This window comes from Camelus dromedarius, chromosome 12, assembly GCF_036321535.1.
Source record: "Camelus dromedarius isolate mCamDro1 chromosome 12, mCamDro1.pat, whole genome shotgun sequence".
Taxonomy (NCBI): domain Eukaryota; kingdom Metazoa; phylum Chordata; class Mammalia; order Artiodactyla; family Camelidae; genus Camelus; species Camelus dromedarius.
This window is the reverse complement of record NC_087447.1, coordinates 49,219,294-49,239,087: the sequence shown is the minus strand read 5'-3', so window position 1 is coordinate 49,239,087 and position 19,794 is coordinate 49,219,294. Positions and strand designations below refer to the sequence as shown.

At 42.7% G+C, this 19,794-nt stretch overlaps 1 protein-coding gene and 1 pseudogene across 1 annotated transcript; both read left to right on the top strand.

Annotated features, from left to right (window-relative positions):
* The first annotated feature begins 623 nt into the window (after positions 1–623).
* On the top strand, positions 624–1,639 carry LOC135322591 (olfactory receptor 2AT4-like; annotated as a pseudogene).
* A 6,588-nt stretch (positions 1,640–8,227) lies between these two features.
* Positions 8,228–9,193, top strand: LOC105098209 (olfactory receptor 2AT4-like). Its single transcript, XM_010990853.2, is given in 1 exon segment — positions 8,228–9,193. A coding segment is annotated over 1 exon segment (966 nt).
* The last annotated feature ends 10,601 nt before the right edge of the window (positions 9,194–19,794 follow it).

The following is a 19,794-nucleotide window of genomic DNA, read 5'->3' as shown; positions in this document are numbered from 1 at the left end:
GGATACTTCTCGAGACCTTTTCCCTCAGATGGAATAAATCTGCCCCTCAAACCCCGCCATCTGATTGATGTGGTTCACTTATGTTACTTTATTTTTTCTTAAGAATTAATGGATCTAGGGTCAGGAATTGCTTCAAGGTTTTCAATCTAGCTCCTATCCAAATATTAAACCTCCCCTGCAGCATTTCAGGCAAAAAAGATCGCAGCTTTACATACCTCTAGTTATAGGGAATTTACACATTTTCAAGCCAGTCTTTTGCTGTATGGGATAGTTTTAACTGTAAAAAACTTATTCCATATGTGGGGCTGAACTCTGGGTCCCTGGAGCTGATAATAGTAGCCTCAATTCTTTATTCCTGCTCTTGGACAGCTTTTCAGATATTTGTGTCCGTCTCTCTTCCCCAGCAGTTAGGACCAGCTTTTCAACCATTAGTCGTTAGACACCTCACCATCCTGGGAATCTTAGTTGTGCAACGAAATTCCTGCACAAAGCAGTGGTTGAGACTGAGATCTATGGTCGAAAAGAAAAAGATACATGTTCTGGTTAATGTTTCCCTGATTATCCCGGTTTCCAGATATGTGCTGATGTTTCCGGTATCTGCAGACATCCAGCCCTGACCCACAATGTAAGTCACCTGTAACAGATCAAAGGACTCCTTACCCATCTTCTGTCTGGTGGGCATTCCCTCTCTGCCTGAATCCCTCTTCTTCCCTGTCTTCTTGATTTTCCTCTTAATATACCTTCTCATCCTGATGGGTAACGCCCTGATCCTGGTGGCTGTGCTGGCAGAGCCCAGCCTCCACAAACCCATGTACTTCTTCCTGATCAACCTCTCTGCCCTGGACATCCTCTCCACCACAACCACCATCCCCAAGATGCTGTCCCTACTTGTACTTGGGGACCGCTACCTCAGCTTCTCTGCCTGTTTCCTGCAAATGTACCTCTTCCATAGCTTCTCCTGCTCTGAAGCCTTCAACCTGGTGGTCATGGCTTATGACCGCTATGTGGCTATCTGCCGCCCACTGCACTACCCTGTCCTCATGACCCCACAGATCAATGCTGCACTGGCAGCCAGTGCCTGGCTCACTGCCCTCCTCCTGCCCATCCCAGCAGGGTTCAGACCTCCCACATGGCTTTTGACAGCACTGCTCACATCTACTATTGCTTCTGTGACCACCTGGCTGTGGTCCAGGCCTCCTGTTCTGACACCACACCCCAGGCCTTCATGGGCTTCTGCATCGCCATGGTGGTGTCCTTCCTGCCCCTTCTCCTGGTGCTTCTCTCCTATGCCCACATCCTGGCCTCGGTGCTTCGCATCAGCTCCCGAGAAGGACGCTCAAAAGCCTTCTCCACGTGCAGCTCCCACCTGCTGGTGGTTGGCACCTACTACTCCTCCAATGCCATAGCCTACGTGGTCTATAGGGCAGACCTACCCCTTGACTTCCACGTCATGGGCAACGTGGTGTTTGCCATTCTCACACCAGTCCTCAACCCCCTCATCTACACACTGAGGAACAAGGATGTGAAAGCAGCCATCCCCAAAATGGCATGTCCCCAGGACCCAGGGCATTCTGGAGCCCTTGATCCTTAGATGCAACTAATTCAACTCCCTGGACACCAATGACAGTGCCCAACACACAATAACACAATAAATATTTTTAAATGAATTGTAGCAGCCCAAGTTGACTTCATTCAGTTGAACAGACAGCCAAAACCTGGTCCTCAAATACAGATTAAGAAGGGTTCCCAATAGTACTATAGAGTAATTATAGTTTTCACAATTTTCATCAGTCACTAATGTGATGAATAAAATTTGATCATCTAATTATTCATAGAAATTATTCATTTACTAGGTGCTAGAGGCAGAAATGAACCAGACATAGTTGCTGTCCTCAGGGTATCCAGTCTAGTTGGGAAGTCAGACCCAGAGAAATAATATCAGGTGATAGGACAGAGAGAGGCTGTGGGAACCAAAAAGTTAGCATTTAATTCAATGTTAACATTTTCTCCTGTAAGTTCTTGTATTTTGGGCATTGGTATCACTTGTTTGTTAGCAAGTCCTCATGTATCAGCAATATAGTCAGGGGTGAGTGGGAGGCTTGAAATAATTGCATTAGAAAACCACTAGCTGCTTCTATCAGGGAGTGGTAATAGGGTCCATGTTCCTGTCCAGTGGAAAGGAACCATTTTCAGCTTGGATGCCCATTAAAAATTGATGCTTCCTGCCAAGAACCAGTAAGTGGAAGTTAGAATGGTTCCACTCACCATTACCCTCAGTGACCCATTTTGGGGGAATTTGTCCTTCTGGTCCTGATGATTTTCACCTCTGTGGATTAAGCAGTCCTGATTCCAGAGGAGACACAGTAAATCTCATTAAATTTAAAGCCACAACTTCTGACTGGTCATTTTAAGCCCACTGGGCAAGTAGACCAGGACTCAAAAAAAGGAATTACCATACTTAGAAGGGCAATCTACTCTGATCTTCAGGAGGAAGTAAGACTGCTCTTACATGAATGGGGGCTGGGAGGTTGGCACCCAGGGGAGGGAGCTTTTCTTGTTTCTTACCACTTTAATGTAAATGGGCAATGAAAGCAACCATAGTTTGATGAGATATAGTAACCAGGGGCTCAGAACTGTCAGGGAGGAGCCATGCTAGAAGGGAATACATTTAGATCAAATGAAGTGACTGAATGTGAAGGTAAAGGAGAAGGGACTCGAATGGGTGGCAGAGGAGAGAGATTATAAATATCACTTGCAATGCTGAGACTGACTTCAGCAGCAGGAACAGTAGTTAATCTTTCTCTTAGAAATTTCCCCCCAAATTGTGACTAATCAGAATGCTGGAAACCCTATGTCCAAGTGGAGTGAACCACTTGTGATAAGTGAATGAATCTGAGAGTTTCAAGGGATATACTATAGTAGATACAGTTGGTGGCCTGCCCTCTAGCAGATGAGTGTTGGCTGCTAACAGCTCGTACATGTACATCCTAAGATAGAGGCATAATGGCCCTGACCCTTATTGCTTTTCTTTTTGGGGGGAAAGGGAGCAAGAGAGGAGCTTTACAAGCAGAACAAACTGACTACTGGATGCTAAGCAGTCTAAGCTTAGGTGCCAGCTGTAGACTGCAGTACCTGGTAAAGCCAGCTGTTTGGCATCTAGAGACCCTAAGAGCCCATGAAAGTTGCAGTTTCTTCTGCAGGAGATGAACATGACCAGTCCTCTGGGAAACTATGCAGGCAGCCTCTGCCCTGGCTATTGCCAGGTACCACAAACAAACCTTTTGGAGTAATTTTCAAATAATCATGTTTCACTCCAAGCACCCTGTGTCCCTTACCTCATTGAATCCTCTCAAAAACTACGAGATAGGTAATACTGTTATGTACCATTTTACAGATGGAGTAACTCAGACTCAGAGAGGTTAAGTTATTGCCTAAGGTGACATAGCTAAAATATATTAGAACTGGTATTCAAACACAGGACTTCTCATTTTAGACCTGATGCCCTTACTCACAATGGAACATGCAGAGCACAGGCCTGGGAATGAAGTCCTGGGTCTGCCTGGCAGCTCTGATGCTAAACATCAGTGTAAGCACTGGAAAGTCATTTCACTTCTCTGGACCTCAGTTTCCTCCTCTTGGGCTGCCTGTCTCCTCTGGCTGTCCTGAGGACTAGATGGAATAATGTTAATAAAAGCTGCCCCATTGTTTGTAAAGCTCTGAAACCCGTGAGGGCTGTTAACAATGTTGTTCTCATTATCAGCAAATCCCAGAAGCAAGTCCCCTCCCAACACACGCTCTAGGAGGTGCCAAGAAGTTGATTCTGGGTGACTGGTGGAAAAGGCACAATGCCCCAAAGGAGTCCCATCTTGAGGGAGAGGACCTCAGCAGGCCTGGCTGAAAGTAGGGGTTACGGGGTTTAATAAGCCACAGCTTAGCACATACCTGGCTCTTCCCTGCCAAGCAAGGTTGGAAGATACAAAGGGGACACTACGAGAGACACCAAGGTAGGCAGGGCTTGGCAGGTGAGTGGGCGGGGAATGAAGTATCAAAGCTCAGCAAAGACCTGAGTGAGGGGAATGTAGAACCAGGGCTAGGGATCAGGAAGACTGATTGGATGTGCATAAGAGGCAGGCGCCCAGGATCCAGGTTGGTTCTGCATATGTGGACTGTGAAATCTTGGACCACATATCCTGGCAGGTCCATGTGCTCAGAGGTGGGATTTAAATCATTTTGGCCACGGCTTTCCCACAGGAATCCAGGCTGATCACAGCAGTAACCACTGGAAACCCTAGTGAACTTTGAGTGCTTACCTGTTCCAGGCTCTTATGTAGCATTGCCTAAGGATTCTCTCCATGAGGACTCACAACAACCCCAGAGGGTCACAGCTGAGGGAAACAAGCTCAGAGAGGGGAATGTGACTTGCCCAAGGTGACACAGCTGCAGGTAGGAGCTGGGACTGGAATCCAGTCCTTTATGACTCACAAGTGCACATCCTTGACCACCAAGACCCACAGGACAGGATGAAGGTAAAGCACTTGGCTGGCAGCAGGAGCTCACTATGTGGAAGAGCCCTCGCCCTCTCCTTTGGGGCATGGACCCTGTGATATCCACTCTGCTGGACATAGAGGGGACACTCAGAAAAGGGCTCATTGAATTGGAAACTCCTCAGAGGTCTTTTCCTCCAAACCCCTCACTGCACAAATGAGAAAACCAAGTGTTGGAAGACAGAGAGAACAAAAAGTACCCACCGAATTGAGGGGGCATCTTGAGACCCAAAAATGAGGCAGGCAGCTCCATATAATCAATGAATCAGTTTATTATAGGGTAACTTATTTGCAGGGTAGGATCGGGATCGGGTGGACAAAGATCCAGAAGCATTCACAACTGTGCTAGGCCCCACTGAGGGGCCACTTGGACAGTTTTACAGCTAACCTAAGATTTGGGGGTAGGTGCTTGGAGACAGAACGTGCATTCCTAAGTCAAGATTTATAAATGAGTGACTAGTCTTGTGGGCGCCAAATATATATCAGTGAAGTCAGCATTGTCTGGGGACTAACACAGGCCACAGGGTTCTAATGATTACTGGACAATATCTATTAACTACAAAGCCCTTGATGACAGAGAAGTGGTTTACTGCACAGTAAAAGCCTGGCTAGGGTCAGCAGGAGGACAGGAGACACTGAAAGGGTGCAAGATGGTATCAGTTATGCCAACAACTATACACCAAAAGCACAGAAAGTGAATGGCAGAACTGGTCTAGAAGCCAGGACTTTTGGTTGCCAGGCGGGGTTCCTTTACAGCAGGCTGGCTCCAGAGTGACTTCTGTTCTCACCCTTCACCAGTCTTCGCCTTGAACAAGGGTCTGTCCTCTAACCCTCAGTTTCTCATTTGTTTAACAAGCATAACCACTCCCTGGCAGGATTGGGTGATGGGAGGAGATGATGTATGTAGAATGCAGCATCGGGTCGGACAGCTGGTGATTGGTTTTTCTGTACTTCCTGGTCCCTACCTGCACTGTAATTAGCTCACAGACAATTCCGACAGGGAGAACCTACTGAGGAAAGTTCTGCACCCTGGGAAACAGGACCCTTTAGGTCCTAAGCATGGGGTTCATCACTCAGATATAGTGTGAAAGCAAAACAAGAACCCTAACCTGTAAAATAAGTGTAAGAAAGATCAGTCAATATCCAGGATATTTCCTGTCATGGGCTGGTTGAATGGTGCTTTGGAAGATCAAATGTTAAACTCTTTCAGAAAGTATTTTTGGTGCTCCTGCTTGGCTGGTGACCCAGCACACGCCTGGTCTACCTGTTGTCTGGGCCAGCACTGCCTGGCAGTGAAAAGCCATGTGCCATCTCTCTATCAAAGTCTCAGCATCCCTACCTTCATCTGCAAAGCAGTGGGACACGGGAGGGAGGAGAGGGGCAGCTGACTTGATGGCTCCCTTAGGGGCCCTCTGGCCTTGGCCCTCTGTGTTTCTGCCTCTGAAATACCCTGCTCTGCCTCACTCGTGACTGGCAGCCACAACTGCCTATCTGAGAGCAGAATGTCCAGGGCAGCGCAGTTTGCATTCCTTCAGATATAAGAAAAACCTGGTGACCATACTTTTTGGAATGGGGTTCTGGTTAACTGAGGGTTAACTCTTTAAAATGGAGACAATTAGGTCACTCTCCTGCCGGATCCTGTGGGTGACTTCTGAGGTTCTCTTTCAAGGATCACACACACAGGATGGTTGTCTCTCCCATGCTCATTTTAGACAAAGCATTTGACGGTTACCACTTCCAAATCTAGAAGCCAGGCTGCACGATCTAAATCAATCACAGAGCAAACTAGTAAATTTTTAAAAGGTGGTGAGGAAGTGTGGGGGAAGGGGAGTCGGATTGGAACTGAAGATTAAAAAAACCTTTTTTTCTAGTCTGACATTCTATGATTCTAGGACATGAGAGGTGTTTTTAGCTAGTTTGTTTTGCATTTGTTTTCGGAAAGAAAGAAAGTAGCTGTCATTCCTAGGAATTCAAAAGGAAACTGTGAAATCACTAGGGTTCAAACAGCAGTGATGCAGATTTAAACATGAAGCTGCCTGGATCGCTCATCAAAAACAAAATTGCTTCAGCTCAAACTCAGCAGTCCCCACCCCACCCCCCACTACCCCTTTGACCCAAGCACACATTTAGTGAACAATCTCTGATATAGGGCTTTTTGTCTTTGGGCAGCTTTCATTTCTCTGTCCTTTCTAGCAACAATGGCTCTCATGACAGCTCATTGTGGCTTCTTCTGAGTTGGTATTGGAGGAGCCAATACCCAGCACAGTGGGCATCAAATAACCAAACACAACACCTGCTGCTGTGCTGTGGCAGCCAGGAGGAAGGAATATGATAAATCCAGGACATGCCCTGAGTGGTCACCATCAGCTTGGGCTCCATCAGGAAGAAAGCTGTCCTTCCGCAGTCATTTGTCCTTCCTGTCACTGAAATGTGAGTGGGAGAGCTCCCAGAGAACTCAGCGGGGAGAGAGGCAGGCAGAGCTGCTGCACCTGGAAAATGAGAGGAAAGCCACTCCCTTGGTAATGAATGGACTGAGCAGGCAGCCTGAGAACCTTGGAAAAATTAGCCCTTCCTAATGATGGGGTGATAGTGACATTACTTAATAGAACTTTATACGAGAGCAAAAGGAGACACCATAATGAAGGAATCTAAGAGCTCATCTAAGATCCTATAACTGAGCAGGACCCTATAGGGCCTTTCCTCCTGTAGAAAAACTGTAGCCTCCTAAGCCTTCCCTGCAGTTCAAAGAATAAATTTAATCAGAGAAGTGAGAAAATGCAGAAACAAAGGGAAACAGTCAACCAAGACAAAATAATAATAGTTTAGCCATTAAACAAAGTCAAGGACGTTTATTTCCTCCTCAAGGGCTATAGATAATATTCTGAATCATGTCCTTTGAGCTGTTTTGAAGATACTGAAACCCCTACCAGGTAGAAGTTAACTATATGCTGCCCACAAGCACATAGACCCCAACTGGTTGGAACCAGAAGATTGATGATTTTGACTCCTGATTACCTTACTACCAACTGATCAGAAGAATGTCCATGAGCTGATCACGTACCCCACAACCCCCTTCCTTCATCCTGTCTTTAAAAACCTTTCCCTGGAAGCCGTCAGAGACTTCAGGTCTCTTAAGCACTAGCTTCCTGGATTCCTTGCTTGCCACCATGCAGTAAACCCTGTACTTTCCTTCACCACAACCCAGTGTCAGTAGATTGGCTTTATTGCATGCAGGGCAGAGGACACAAGTTTGGTTGGGTAACAATCTGATACCCAAAATATAGTGTGGGACATGGAGTAGAAAAGGGATAGAAGCTATTTCAATGCATTTTCAGTTGTCACTAGATAATTAACTGTGTGATTGGCTTTTAAATATATTCTTCTAGTAGAATTTAAGTCCTGTGAAGGCAGGGGCCTTGTGTGCCTTGTTTACCTGCTCACAGCTTTGTAACATTGTAGTTACTTACTAAAGACTTAATGGAAGAAGGAAGGAGTAAATTGTGGGTTAAGATGAAAGAATTAATATTGGATTGTACCACCAGTCCTCTAAACCTGGTCATAAATGATTTGGATTGCAATAATAACAGAGAGAAATGTGTAGAATTCTTATTCCAAACTCCTGTGTCATTCAGTTTCCAGATGTTCCTGCTGCCTGTCACCCTGACATGTAGCTCTGTCCCACCATGGATGCCACAGCCTGTAATGGATCAGAAGACTCTTTACCTGTCTTCTAGTTGGTGGGCATCCCCTCTCTACAGGAGTTCCTTTTCCTCCCTGCCTTCTTCATCTTCCTTTTCTTCTACTTGCTCATCCTGATTGGTAACACCCTGATCCTGGTGGCCGTGGTGATAGACCCCAGACTCCACAAGCCCATGTATTTCTTCCTGATCAACCTCTCTGCCCTGGACATTCTTTTCACCACATCCACTGTCTCCAAGATGCTGTCCCTACTCTTACTTGGGGACCGCTGCCTCAGCTTCCCTGCCTGCTTCCTGCAGATGTACCTCTTCCACAGCTTCTCCTGCTCTGAAGCCTTCATCCTGGTGGTCATGGCCTATGACTGCTATGTGGCTATCTGCCGCCCAGTGCACTACCCTGTCCTCATGACCCCACAGATCAATGCTGCACTGGCAGCCAGTGCCTGGCTCACTGCCCTCCTCCTGCCCATCCCAGCAGTGGTGCAGACCTCCCACATGGCTTTTGACAGCACTGCTCACATCTACTGTTGCTTCTGTGACCACCTGGCTGTGGTCCAGGCCTCCTGTTCTGACACCACACCCCAGGCCTTCATGGGCTTCTGCATCGCCATGGTGGTGTCCTTCCTGCCCCTTCTCCTGGTGCTTCTCTCCTATGCCCACATCCTGGCCTCGGTGCTTCGCATCAGCTCCCGAGAAGGACGCTCAAAAGCCTTCTCCACATGCAGCTTCCACCGGCTGGTGGTTGGCACCTACTACTCCTCCATTGCCATAGCCTATGTGGCCTATAGGGCAGACCTGCCCCTTGACTTGCACGTCATGGGCAACGTGGTGTTTGCCATTCTCACACCAGTCCTCAACCCCCTCATCTACACACTGAGGAACAAGGATGTGAAAGCAGCCATCACCAAAATGGCATGTCCCCAGGACCCAGGGCATTCTGGAGACCCTTAATCCTTAGATGTAGTTAATTCTGCTCCCAGGATACCAGTGTGCTAAGAAGAGAGAATGTCATCAAAAAATTTTTTGAAGGAAAGAATGACTTATATCAGGGCCAGAAATATATCATTGGGACTTTCCTTTCCATTAATGATAAGCTAGGTAATGAACTCAATCCTTCTGTGGAAAAAAATAAAAATATCAGATAAAATACAAAAAGTATCTTCTTAAGAATATCAAATAGATTTTTAATATAATAAGGCTAAGATAGTAATAAAGATGGGAATGCAAAGAGGTTAGTCATTACGACATAGATAGACATATAGATCAATGAAACAGAATTGAGTGCCTAGAAGCATACCCTTGAATATACGGGTAATGGATATATAAATGACACTGCAGATCAGTGTCAAAGATGGACATATAGTAAAGGATATTAGTACTTTCAGATATCCATATGTCAAAAAATGAAATTTGTATCTCACCTCAAACACAAAAATCAATCTTAATCTTAATATGAAGGGCAAAACTATAAAACTGTATAGGAGACTACAGTCCTGGTCTTGGGATGGGGAAATATTTTCTTAAATAAGATTTTTTGAAAGGTCTAAACCTAGAGAAAAGAAGTATAAATTTGACTGCCTTAAAAACTGCTGTTCATCAAAAGACACTAAAAAGAAAGTGAAAAGCCAAGCTATAGGACAAAAGAAGTTATTTGCAATGCATATAACCAACTAAAAGACTCAGGATTCATAGCCAGGATATATAGAGAATCACTCCAAATTAATTTTAAAAAAGGTAGTCAAACCATTGGAAAAATGCACAAAATACTTCACAAGAGGAAATAAACAAATGTCCAATAAATATTAGAAAATGTGCACAACTTCTTCAGTAATAGAAGTACAAATTACAATAGCAGATAGTCACCACTAGAAGACAACCAGACTGGCTAAAATGTCAAAGTCTGATGATAACCCAGGCTGGCAAGGATGTGGGTTGATGGAGCCCTCATGCATTGAAAGTGGGAATGTTAATTGGTACAGCTACTTTGGAAAACACTATCACTCACTGTCTTATAATGTTGAAGACACACATACTCTATAATCTAGCACAACAGCATTTCTCCAATTTGTGAAATGTTCGTAAAATATAACGCTCTATGCCAATAACCTATGAAGGAATTATATATACATGCAACGACATAGAGGAATCCCACATAATATGGAGGGAAAGAATCACAACTCAAGAGGATACATGTGATATGATTCCAGCTGTATAAAATTTAAAGACAGGCAACCCTAAACCACGTTTTTTTATGAATGCATACAGATATCACTAGCTATGAAGAAAAGAGAAGGCATATTTATTATAAAAATCAGAATCATGATTATTCCGCAGGAGAGAGAGAGGTTTATTATCAGAGAGGGCTACCAAAGGGCTTATGAGGTGTTGTCAATGTTTCATTCTCCCCTGAATAATGGTGACATGGTGCTCTCTTTACAAATAAACTGTGTATTTTAGGCTTTATACAGTTTTGCTCTATATGAGTTTTGTATTTCATAATAAACTCTAGTAAAGCATCATTCCATTGGGCAGAAGCTGCAATACTAGTTCTCAATGTTTGGTCCAAGTCTTCCCACAGGTACAATGGATTGTGGTGGTTTTCACATCCACAGTAAGCATCAAGCTGCTGAATATAATTTTCTCCATTTGTTCATTCATTTAAGTCTTTACTGAGCACTTGGGAAATACTAGTCTATATAGTAGACGCTAGAGACACAAGATAAATTGGGACAGTCGCTGCCTTGCTGCCCTCAATTTGCTCACAATGTCGTGTGGTAGGTGCTGTTTCAAAGGGAATCACAGGGGATGGCAGGAACACACAGGGTGATATTTAATCCATGGTAAAAATGTCTCCCATAAATACTGTTAACCTACGCACCTGCTACTGTTTGTCTGGGAGGCCTTGTGGAGTTAACACCATGGTGGGTATGGACTGATTGAACAGAAGCCCTGAGCTGCTCCCTTTGGAAAAGGAGAGGTTTCACTCCAGTGCTGTACAGGATGTGGTGTGGCATCCCTGTTGCTACCTGTCAGGAGGGACTGATTTTTTTTTAATTTAAAAATTTTTTATTTATTTATTTATTTTTAAAATTGAAGTATAGTCAGTTACAATGTATCAGTTTCTGGTGTACAGCATAATGTCCCAGTCATGCATATATATACATATATTTGTTTTCATATTCTTTTTAATTAAAGATTATTTCAATAGATTGAATATAGTTCCCTGTGCTATACAGAAGAAATTTGTTTTTAATCTATTTTTATATATAGTGGTTAACATTTGCAAATCTCAAACTCCCAAATTTATCCCTTCCCACCCTCTTTCCCCCAGTAGCCATAAGATTGTTTACTATGTCTGCAGGACTGTTTCTCTTTTGTAGATGAGTTCATTACTCTTTTTTCTTTTCTTAGATTCCATATATGAGTGATATCACATGGTATTTTTCTTTCTCTTTCTAGCTTACTTCACTTAAAATGACGATCTCCAGTTCCATCCGTATTGCTGCAAATGGCATTATTTTATTCTTTTTATTGCTAAGTAGTACTCCATTTTATAAATATACCACAACTTCATTATCCAGTCACCTCTCAATGGACATTTAGGTTGCTTCCATGTCTTGGCTATTGAACATAATGCTGTGGTGCACAGTGGGGTTCATGTATCTTCTTGAATTAGAGTTCAGGAGGGACTGATGTTTTAGCTTGGACCCACCCCCAACCTCCTATCCAATGTAAGACATGGAGTTTACATTGAACTAAACTAAACCCAAAGGATTTTGATACCCAGTCCCCTTCAGGAATCACACAGGTCAAAAAGGGATCAGGGATGGGCAGAACTACAGTGCCCCAAACAGGCAGAAAGGAAAACCATTGTCAGAAAAGTAAATTGAGAGGCAGTGATATTTTTGTGGCATGTGTTAAAGGGAAGAAAATCTTCCTTAACAAATTGTGATAAAAGTGCCTCATTTACATGGAACTTTAAGCCAGGGCATTAGCAGAGAGCAACAATTTCAGCAAATAGTAATGAAGGTTTTCATACATGACTTTTAAAGTCACAAGTATAATAGTTTTTAGTCAAAATCATGAAACAAGACATTTTTAGTGAATTCTAGCCTCATTCCTGCTCCCTCTACCTGTTGCATCTCCTTTAAAGAAATAATTTTTATTCATTTTATGGTTTTTCTTTCCATTTTTAATATAAGCAAATCCATATATTTACACATATATGTATAATACATAAACATGACTTTATTTTTAAAAATATGACTATTTGGCCATATTTCCATTCTGTCTTAAAGAAATGGTAGCATTCTATAATATGGTTCTTCATCCTGACTTTAAAATTTTAATAAGTAGTTTATAGAGATAAAGTTTTTGTTTAACACGGGAGAAATAACAGCATATTTGTGCGCTGATAGGTTAATCCAGGAAAGAGTAAAAAAGTTGATGATGGGAGACAGAGGGCAGAACTGTTGGAGTGACTGGCTTTAGTTTGGAGCATGACATTCATCTACGGGAATAGATCGACTTCCTCATCAGTGTAGGCACAGATGGTAGTAGGTGGGTGAAGATGGGATGGGGCTCCATGGGACATCTCTCTTGACTGGCTGGAGTGACAACAGGAAGTAGTGGTGGATTGAGAATAGAAGGTGTGAAAAAGCCATGTAAGAGAGGAGACAAGGGAAAGAACCAGGGACATATAGGATGACTGCCTAGCAGCATGAAGGTCCTATTCGAGTTAGGTTTATCTTCTGCAGAATCTTCTTACATTAAATTCAGATAAGATACACTCACACCAGGAAAATATTTTCTTAAAATCAATTTTACTTTTACCTAAAAGTGTGGGACTTATCCTGAGTCATGGTATATACAACTAATGGTCCTAATGTTACTGATTCTTCCCAGTGGAGTTTTGTTTTTTTTTTTTTTTAAGGCTAAGCATTGGGATAATCACATAAGCCAAATTGTTTTACAGGCAGAGATGATCTGATTTCTTTTTTTTAAACCTAGTCTGACCTCACATATGGCTACCTAAGCTTCTTGTCAGGAAAATCAAATCTGTCAGCTAAATGACATACAGTGTCTTTCATGTATTAAGTTTGCATATCATGATCCTACCATGTGCTATATTTTATATCTCAGTGTTACTGGGAGGCAAAGAGAGATTAAAAGAAGATTAAGAAATAAATTTTAAAATTTCAAAAGATAGTTTAAAACACTTCTAAACTCAATTAGAATGTTGAGCTCTAACACTAGCTTCAGTTATCATTTACAAAGAGTGAAAAAACTTCTGCAGTCATAAGATTTTGATTCCATTATAAGAACGATATTTATGTAATACCATTTTTTCTGCATTGATTTTTATATCTTCTTAATGGTAAGTAAAATGATTATAGCATAATAAATTCTTATTTTGTGCTCTCTGTTTATATTCCAAATAGCATAGTTCACTTTAATTTCCTTTATTTCTCCTTTTTTTTTCTTCAAATACATTCCCAGAATTGTTCACCCTAACCTTGTCTAGTTTCACCTTTGAAGACTTCATTATTTCTAAAGTAGCTTTTTTTTTTGTTCTAAGCAATATGTGTTTTAAATAACCTGCCCACTTTTTCTATGCTATTTTAAAATAATAAAAGCTCTGTCACTGAAAGCTACTTCCACAATATGTGGAAATTGAACAGTGCACTCCCAAATAGTTCATGGGTTCAAAAAGAAGTCACAAGGGAAGTCAGAAAATATTTTGAGATGAATGAAAATGAAAACACAATATGCCAAAACTTATGAGATGTACCTGTTAACAGCGCTTAGAGGGAAATTCATAGCTGTAAATACTTATCATTTAAAAAGAAGAATCTCAAATTAAGAAACTAATTTTTAACTTTAAGAAACTAGAAAAGAAAAGCAAACTAAAGTCAAAGCAATCAGTAGGCATAAAAGAATGATAAAGATCAGAGTGGAAATAAATGAAAAGATAAGAGAAAGACAACAGAGAAAATAGGCAAAACCAAAATCAGTTCCTTGAATGTATCAACAAAATTGACAAACCTTTACCTTTAGACTAGATTGACCAAGAAAAAAAGAGAGAAGACCTAATTACTAAAATCAAAAATGAAAGAAAGGACATTACTACCAAATATAGTGACATAAATAAGAAACGTTAAAAGGAGAGACCACCGTGCAACATCTGAAACAAAAAGCTGAGTTTATTGCTAGCTTAAGCACAGGAATGCTGTAGTTTCTAGCACAGTTTGTTTCTGAGCAACACAGGGAGCTGATCTTATGTAAGGCTGTGGAAAATGTAGAGATCAGGGGTTGGTGGACTCTCAGGAGTGGGAGTATCTAGGGGTGGGTTTGCCTTTATCCACAGAAGTGTGGTTACTGGAGTGAAGCAGTTGCTGGGTGGCTGACTTTGAGACTTGCTGGCTTTTAGCAATGTGTGTACTGATGCAAAGCTGTCTTTGAACAATGAAACAGGTTTAAAAAGAGTTCTGCTGACTATTTGTCACCATGGCTATAGAAGAGCCAGTCATTTCCTAGAAGTATGAGGACATTTTTATTCTCAGAGGTAACGAAATAAATCATATTTTATCCTGTAGTGTCATAATAGTAAGTCTTAGAATGTTGGCTTTTCATAAGGAAATCTCAGCTAACTGTTTAGCTCTCCTATTTAGGTTCCTTTTCATTAGTAACATAAAATAAAATTGGAAACCTAAAAGGAATTTACGTCTTGGTTTGTGTTTGTTTTCTCCGACTTAACTGCATTTCTACCAACTGTTGTACTCCATGTGAGTACTTCTGGCCCAAGTTCCCGGGTTCTTTAATTAGTTTCATCTGTAACATCTCAGAAAGCCTTTAGTTATCTTCCTGCTGCCAAAAGCTAGCTCTGGATGTTTCCTAAGGAGTTCTGTAGTGTCTGAAAAACAGAAACAGAAGACTCCACCTAACAATCTGGTTATTCTGCAGAATTCTTTGCCTTTCATTTAAGAGTGGTTAGACCTTCTCCCGCTTAAATACCTTCAGCATTTACCTTTATGATACGGAAGCAAACATTCACATATACAAATTTATCCCAAACCCAAGTTCCTCTCTTCAGTCAGAGGGAGAGATCTGCAGAGGATGAGGTGGCACATATAGTTCTTATTTGTAATTCAAAGAAACTTCTCAAACCATCTTCAGCTCCATCATGAAGTTCATTAGATCAGAAGGGGCTGCAGCCTCTACTGTACCAGTTTCTGGTTTCCATGAAGTTCCAATGGCTTAGTAATCTTGCATCCTGTAGTTGTAGATCTACTGACTGCAGAGACCTATTATGGAAGTCTCGTCTGTGGGCTACAATGAATTACTTATGCCTGGTTTCCTCCTGGTTCTGGGCAGCAGCATCCGGCACTGGTGTAACAAGGTCATCTCAGTCATTCCTGTGGCTCACTGTTCTCAGAGCCTCGGGATTTGAAGCTGGGACTGTCCCCATACAAGCACACATGCAGATTTTAAAATCTGCTTACTGCTTGGCCCAGAATTCCTACTTCTATTGATCTCTTTCAGAGAAATATTTGGGTATATGTGTCCCCAAATGCATGTTGAAAGGATGCTAATGATAATATTGCTCATAATGTCAATAACTGGGTACAACTCAAATGTCCATCAGCAGGGAAATTATTAGACAAACTATGTCATATTCATACTATCATATACGAAATATCAGATAAAAGAATGAAGCAGATCAGACAGAAAAATGCTAAGACTTATTACATTAGAATATAAGTGACACACACACAAAGAATATAATTGACACAATAAGTACCAAATAATCCAATTTATGCTAAAAGAAAACAAACCAATCCCCTCCCTCCACACCCCACATGTTTAGGAAAGGTCTGAAAGGAACTGACCAAATCGGCAACAGTGATTACCTCTGAGGGGAGAAGGGGAAACATGGGAAGGGCTGGTGTGAAGAAAACTTCCACTTTTTACCTAATAAAGCTCTGTAGTGAGGAAAATACAATGGGATTTATTTGTTACTTGTGAAATTTTTTCAATTGTTTAAATGTTATACATACTAATGAGAGAATGACAGAGTCAGAAATAGAGAGCTATGGAGCCAAAGAAGAGAATCAGAAAGCCTGAGGCAGGAAAGGCTGTGACTCGGCTTTGCCACTGCCTGGGGTTGGGGGACAGACCTCCACCTCACATTCCTTTCTCAGAACCTTTGCAAGTTCCTCATTGCACAACAGCAGTAGTTATACCTCAGTCATGCAACAGGGTTTGCCTATTTGGGTTTATTACCATAATAGCTCTCACTTAATTAGCACTAGGCTAAGCATGAAATCTTCCCCATAGCCCATTATATAGATAAGGAAAGGAAGGCTCCGTGCAGTTAAGGGATTTGTCCAAAATGACAAAACTGGAAAGAACTCAGGTCTCAGCCATTAGATGATGGGCTGCTAAACTGCTAAACTGGATTTGGAGTTTTGGGTCCAAATCCCAGCTCTGCCCCAGCCACTCGAGTCACTTTCCTTCTCCAGATCTCAGTTTCCTCAAATGTCAAATAGTAGGAACAATCCTACTGGCTGTTGTGAGACCAGATAGGAAAACAGGAATCAAACTGCTCCATTAACAATAAAGTTCTGTGGCCCATGAGGGTAGTTAATGATGCTGTTTTCATTATCTGCAAAGCCCAGGCCACGTCCCTGGCTCCATCATAGGAAGTTGTTCCCAGGTGGCAGGTATGGGGTCCCATGGGGGAGCCAACTTGAAGGAGAGTGTCCCAGCAGGCCATGGCTCTGGGGTTTAAGGGCTGTGACTCAGCCCCAACCTCCCCCTCAGGGCCAAGTGTGGCAACTCCACAGAAGACACCAAGGTGCATGAGACTTGGCAGGTGAGCTGCGCTGGGAGGGATTGTCTAGAAGCAAGAAAGGCTGGGGTGGGCAGACAGACTCAGGGAGGCCAGGGGTGTGCAGAGCCATGCTGAGGAGCCCTGGAGCACACACTTTATGTGTGAATGTCAGGGTCCTGAGACATTCTAACTCCAGTTAATGAACCCAAACTCTGTAATTCACACATATCCTGCTCCTCTTCTATGGGAATAGCACAGGGTAGCAGAAATACCAGGGAACAGCATGGATTTGGGAGTTGTAGTGAAGTGTAATGACACAACAGCTATAAGGATTCAAGCGTGCAACAGAAGCTTATCGAAGGGGAGAATTTTGTTCTCCCTGCTTAGAGGCTTGAACCATGAGACATTCATCTCCGACTTCTCACTGGGCCAAACACAGAGGGGACACTCAAAAATGTTTATTAAGTTGGAGGAGATCATCTCTTCCAAAGCCCTCATTTTGCAGATGGGAAAACAGGCTCAGAAGCCCAAAGTCACAGCAAGGGAGTGGCAGAGCTGGCCCAGGAATCAGGACTCTTGGTTGCCAGGCAGGGCTCAGTCCTATGCAGCAGGCTGGCTCCAGAACAACCTCTGCTCTCAGCCCTCACCAGCCTTGAACAAGGGTCTGTCCTTCACCCCTCAGTTTCTCATTTGTTGAAAGGGCATAACCACTCCCCAGCAGGACTGGATGGTGGGAGGAGAAATGTGAGGTGTCAGGTTGGACATTCAGGAAATTTAATTTGTTTTTTTGTCCCCCACCAGCACTGTAACTGGCTCGTAGATAATCCTGACCAAGGAAATGGTCCTCTAACAATATGTTTACTGTCCTTAAGCAGTGAAAACACCCTGCCCTCGTAATATGTATCCAAAATGAAATCATTTCATCTGAACCACAAAATAAATGTAAAGAAATACAGAAATTTTCTGATTTTCACCATGATGCTACATCAAATGATGCTTTTTAAAAAACTCAAACACTAAATTCTTTCAAAAACATTTTCAGTGCTCCTGTCTAGCTGGCGTCCTAACCACATGCTTTGCTGCACAGGCCCAATCTGCCAAACAGAAGCTTAGGGAAGGAAAGTGCTTCACTGCCTTTGGGGTGAGCAAATAAACCTCAACTGGTTGGTCTGTCTTGTGGCCCCAAGTAGATGAGGCAGCCTGGGCTCATTGCTGGGTTATCTTCGGCTCAAGGTGATAATCCAGCCCCACTGATAGTCTAGTTCTGATTTTGTCACCCACTTACTGTGTGACCTTGGGCAAATCACAGCATGCTTCTGAGCCCCCCATTTGTGTTCTCCATCTGTATAAGAAATGGGATTTGCTAATGACCCCTTCATTCCAATTTTATAATTTAGCACCAAAATGAAGCCAGATGGGAAAGTTGCATCCTGGCTCCCGTTGCTGCAGCACTGAGCTCCTGAGAAGGGTGGTGGTACATTATTAAATAGAAACAATTAGGCCCCATTACAGCCCTGCAAATCCTCCTGGTCTGATGGAGCCATAGACACATAAATAGACAGAGACAACCCCGTGTGATCATAGTGATGACAAAGGAAAGCACAGGAACTGTAAGAGCTCGGAAAAGAAGCCGCCAAGCCAGCTGAGACAGCAAAGACCTCTTGGAGGAGGGAACATTGAAGCTTAGTTTGGAAAGGGAACAAGGCAAGAGCAAGGAGTTGCCATTTGACTAGAGACAGGAGAAATAAGGCTCCAAGAAGATAAGCTTTGAATGGCAGGCTAAGGAATCATCTTCTCTCATGAAAAAACCTTACAAACACTGGATGGGAGCCAGGACATTGAGTTTAAGACCCATCTCTGCTGTGAATTTGTTGGTTGGCCTTGAGAAGACACTCTGTTTCTGGACTTTAGACTCAGACTTTGTCTCCTCCACTTAATAGAAATGAACCAGAGGAGGGAGAAGAAGGGGTACAATTGGACTTGATAGCTCTGAGTTTCTGCTCCTCAAACCCCAGTTCAGCTTAACTCAGTGACATTCAATCCAAAATTGACTTCTCTGAGCTCTAACAACATGCAGGAAGATGTAGTTTGCATGAGCTTGGGTATGCAAGAAACCTGGTGATTGCCTCAGGCAGATTGAGTTTGGTTAGCTGAGAGTTCACTCTTTTAAATTGAGATGCACGAGTTTTGCTTTTCTGCCTGAATAATGGGGGCTGACCTCTAGAATACTTTTTTTTTTTCTTTCAATGAAGCAGTCACAATGGAGTGGCCTGTTCCGTGTTTCTTTTAGAAAGACATTTTACCAGCCTTCACTCCCTGACAGGGAATCAGGCCTCCTCCGCACTAGAGACTAAAGAACAAATTGAAATTTATGGTTGTTGCTGACAATATCATCTTAGAATTGGAGAAGAAAAGAGAAAATCTTTGCCCCAATCTCACCCCACATGATAACTTAAGCTTCCGGATTCTCCAGGGAACATAATAAAGAATAAAGAGTCCTGGTTTGAGTGTCAGAGGACTGGGTTCTGGTCCTAGCTCTGTGGCTCACTGGCTGTGTGACCTTGGGCAAGCCCTTCCCTCTTTTGTCTAAGAAAAGAAACAAAAAATTGGCTGGACATTTCTAGGTTTGGCACTTTTATGATTCAGTGGCATGAAAAATGTTTTATCACAAGTAAAATCAGGGAGGGAGTAATCATATTCCCAGAGAAGAAAAGAGCTG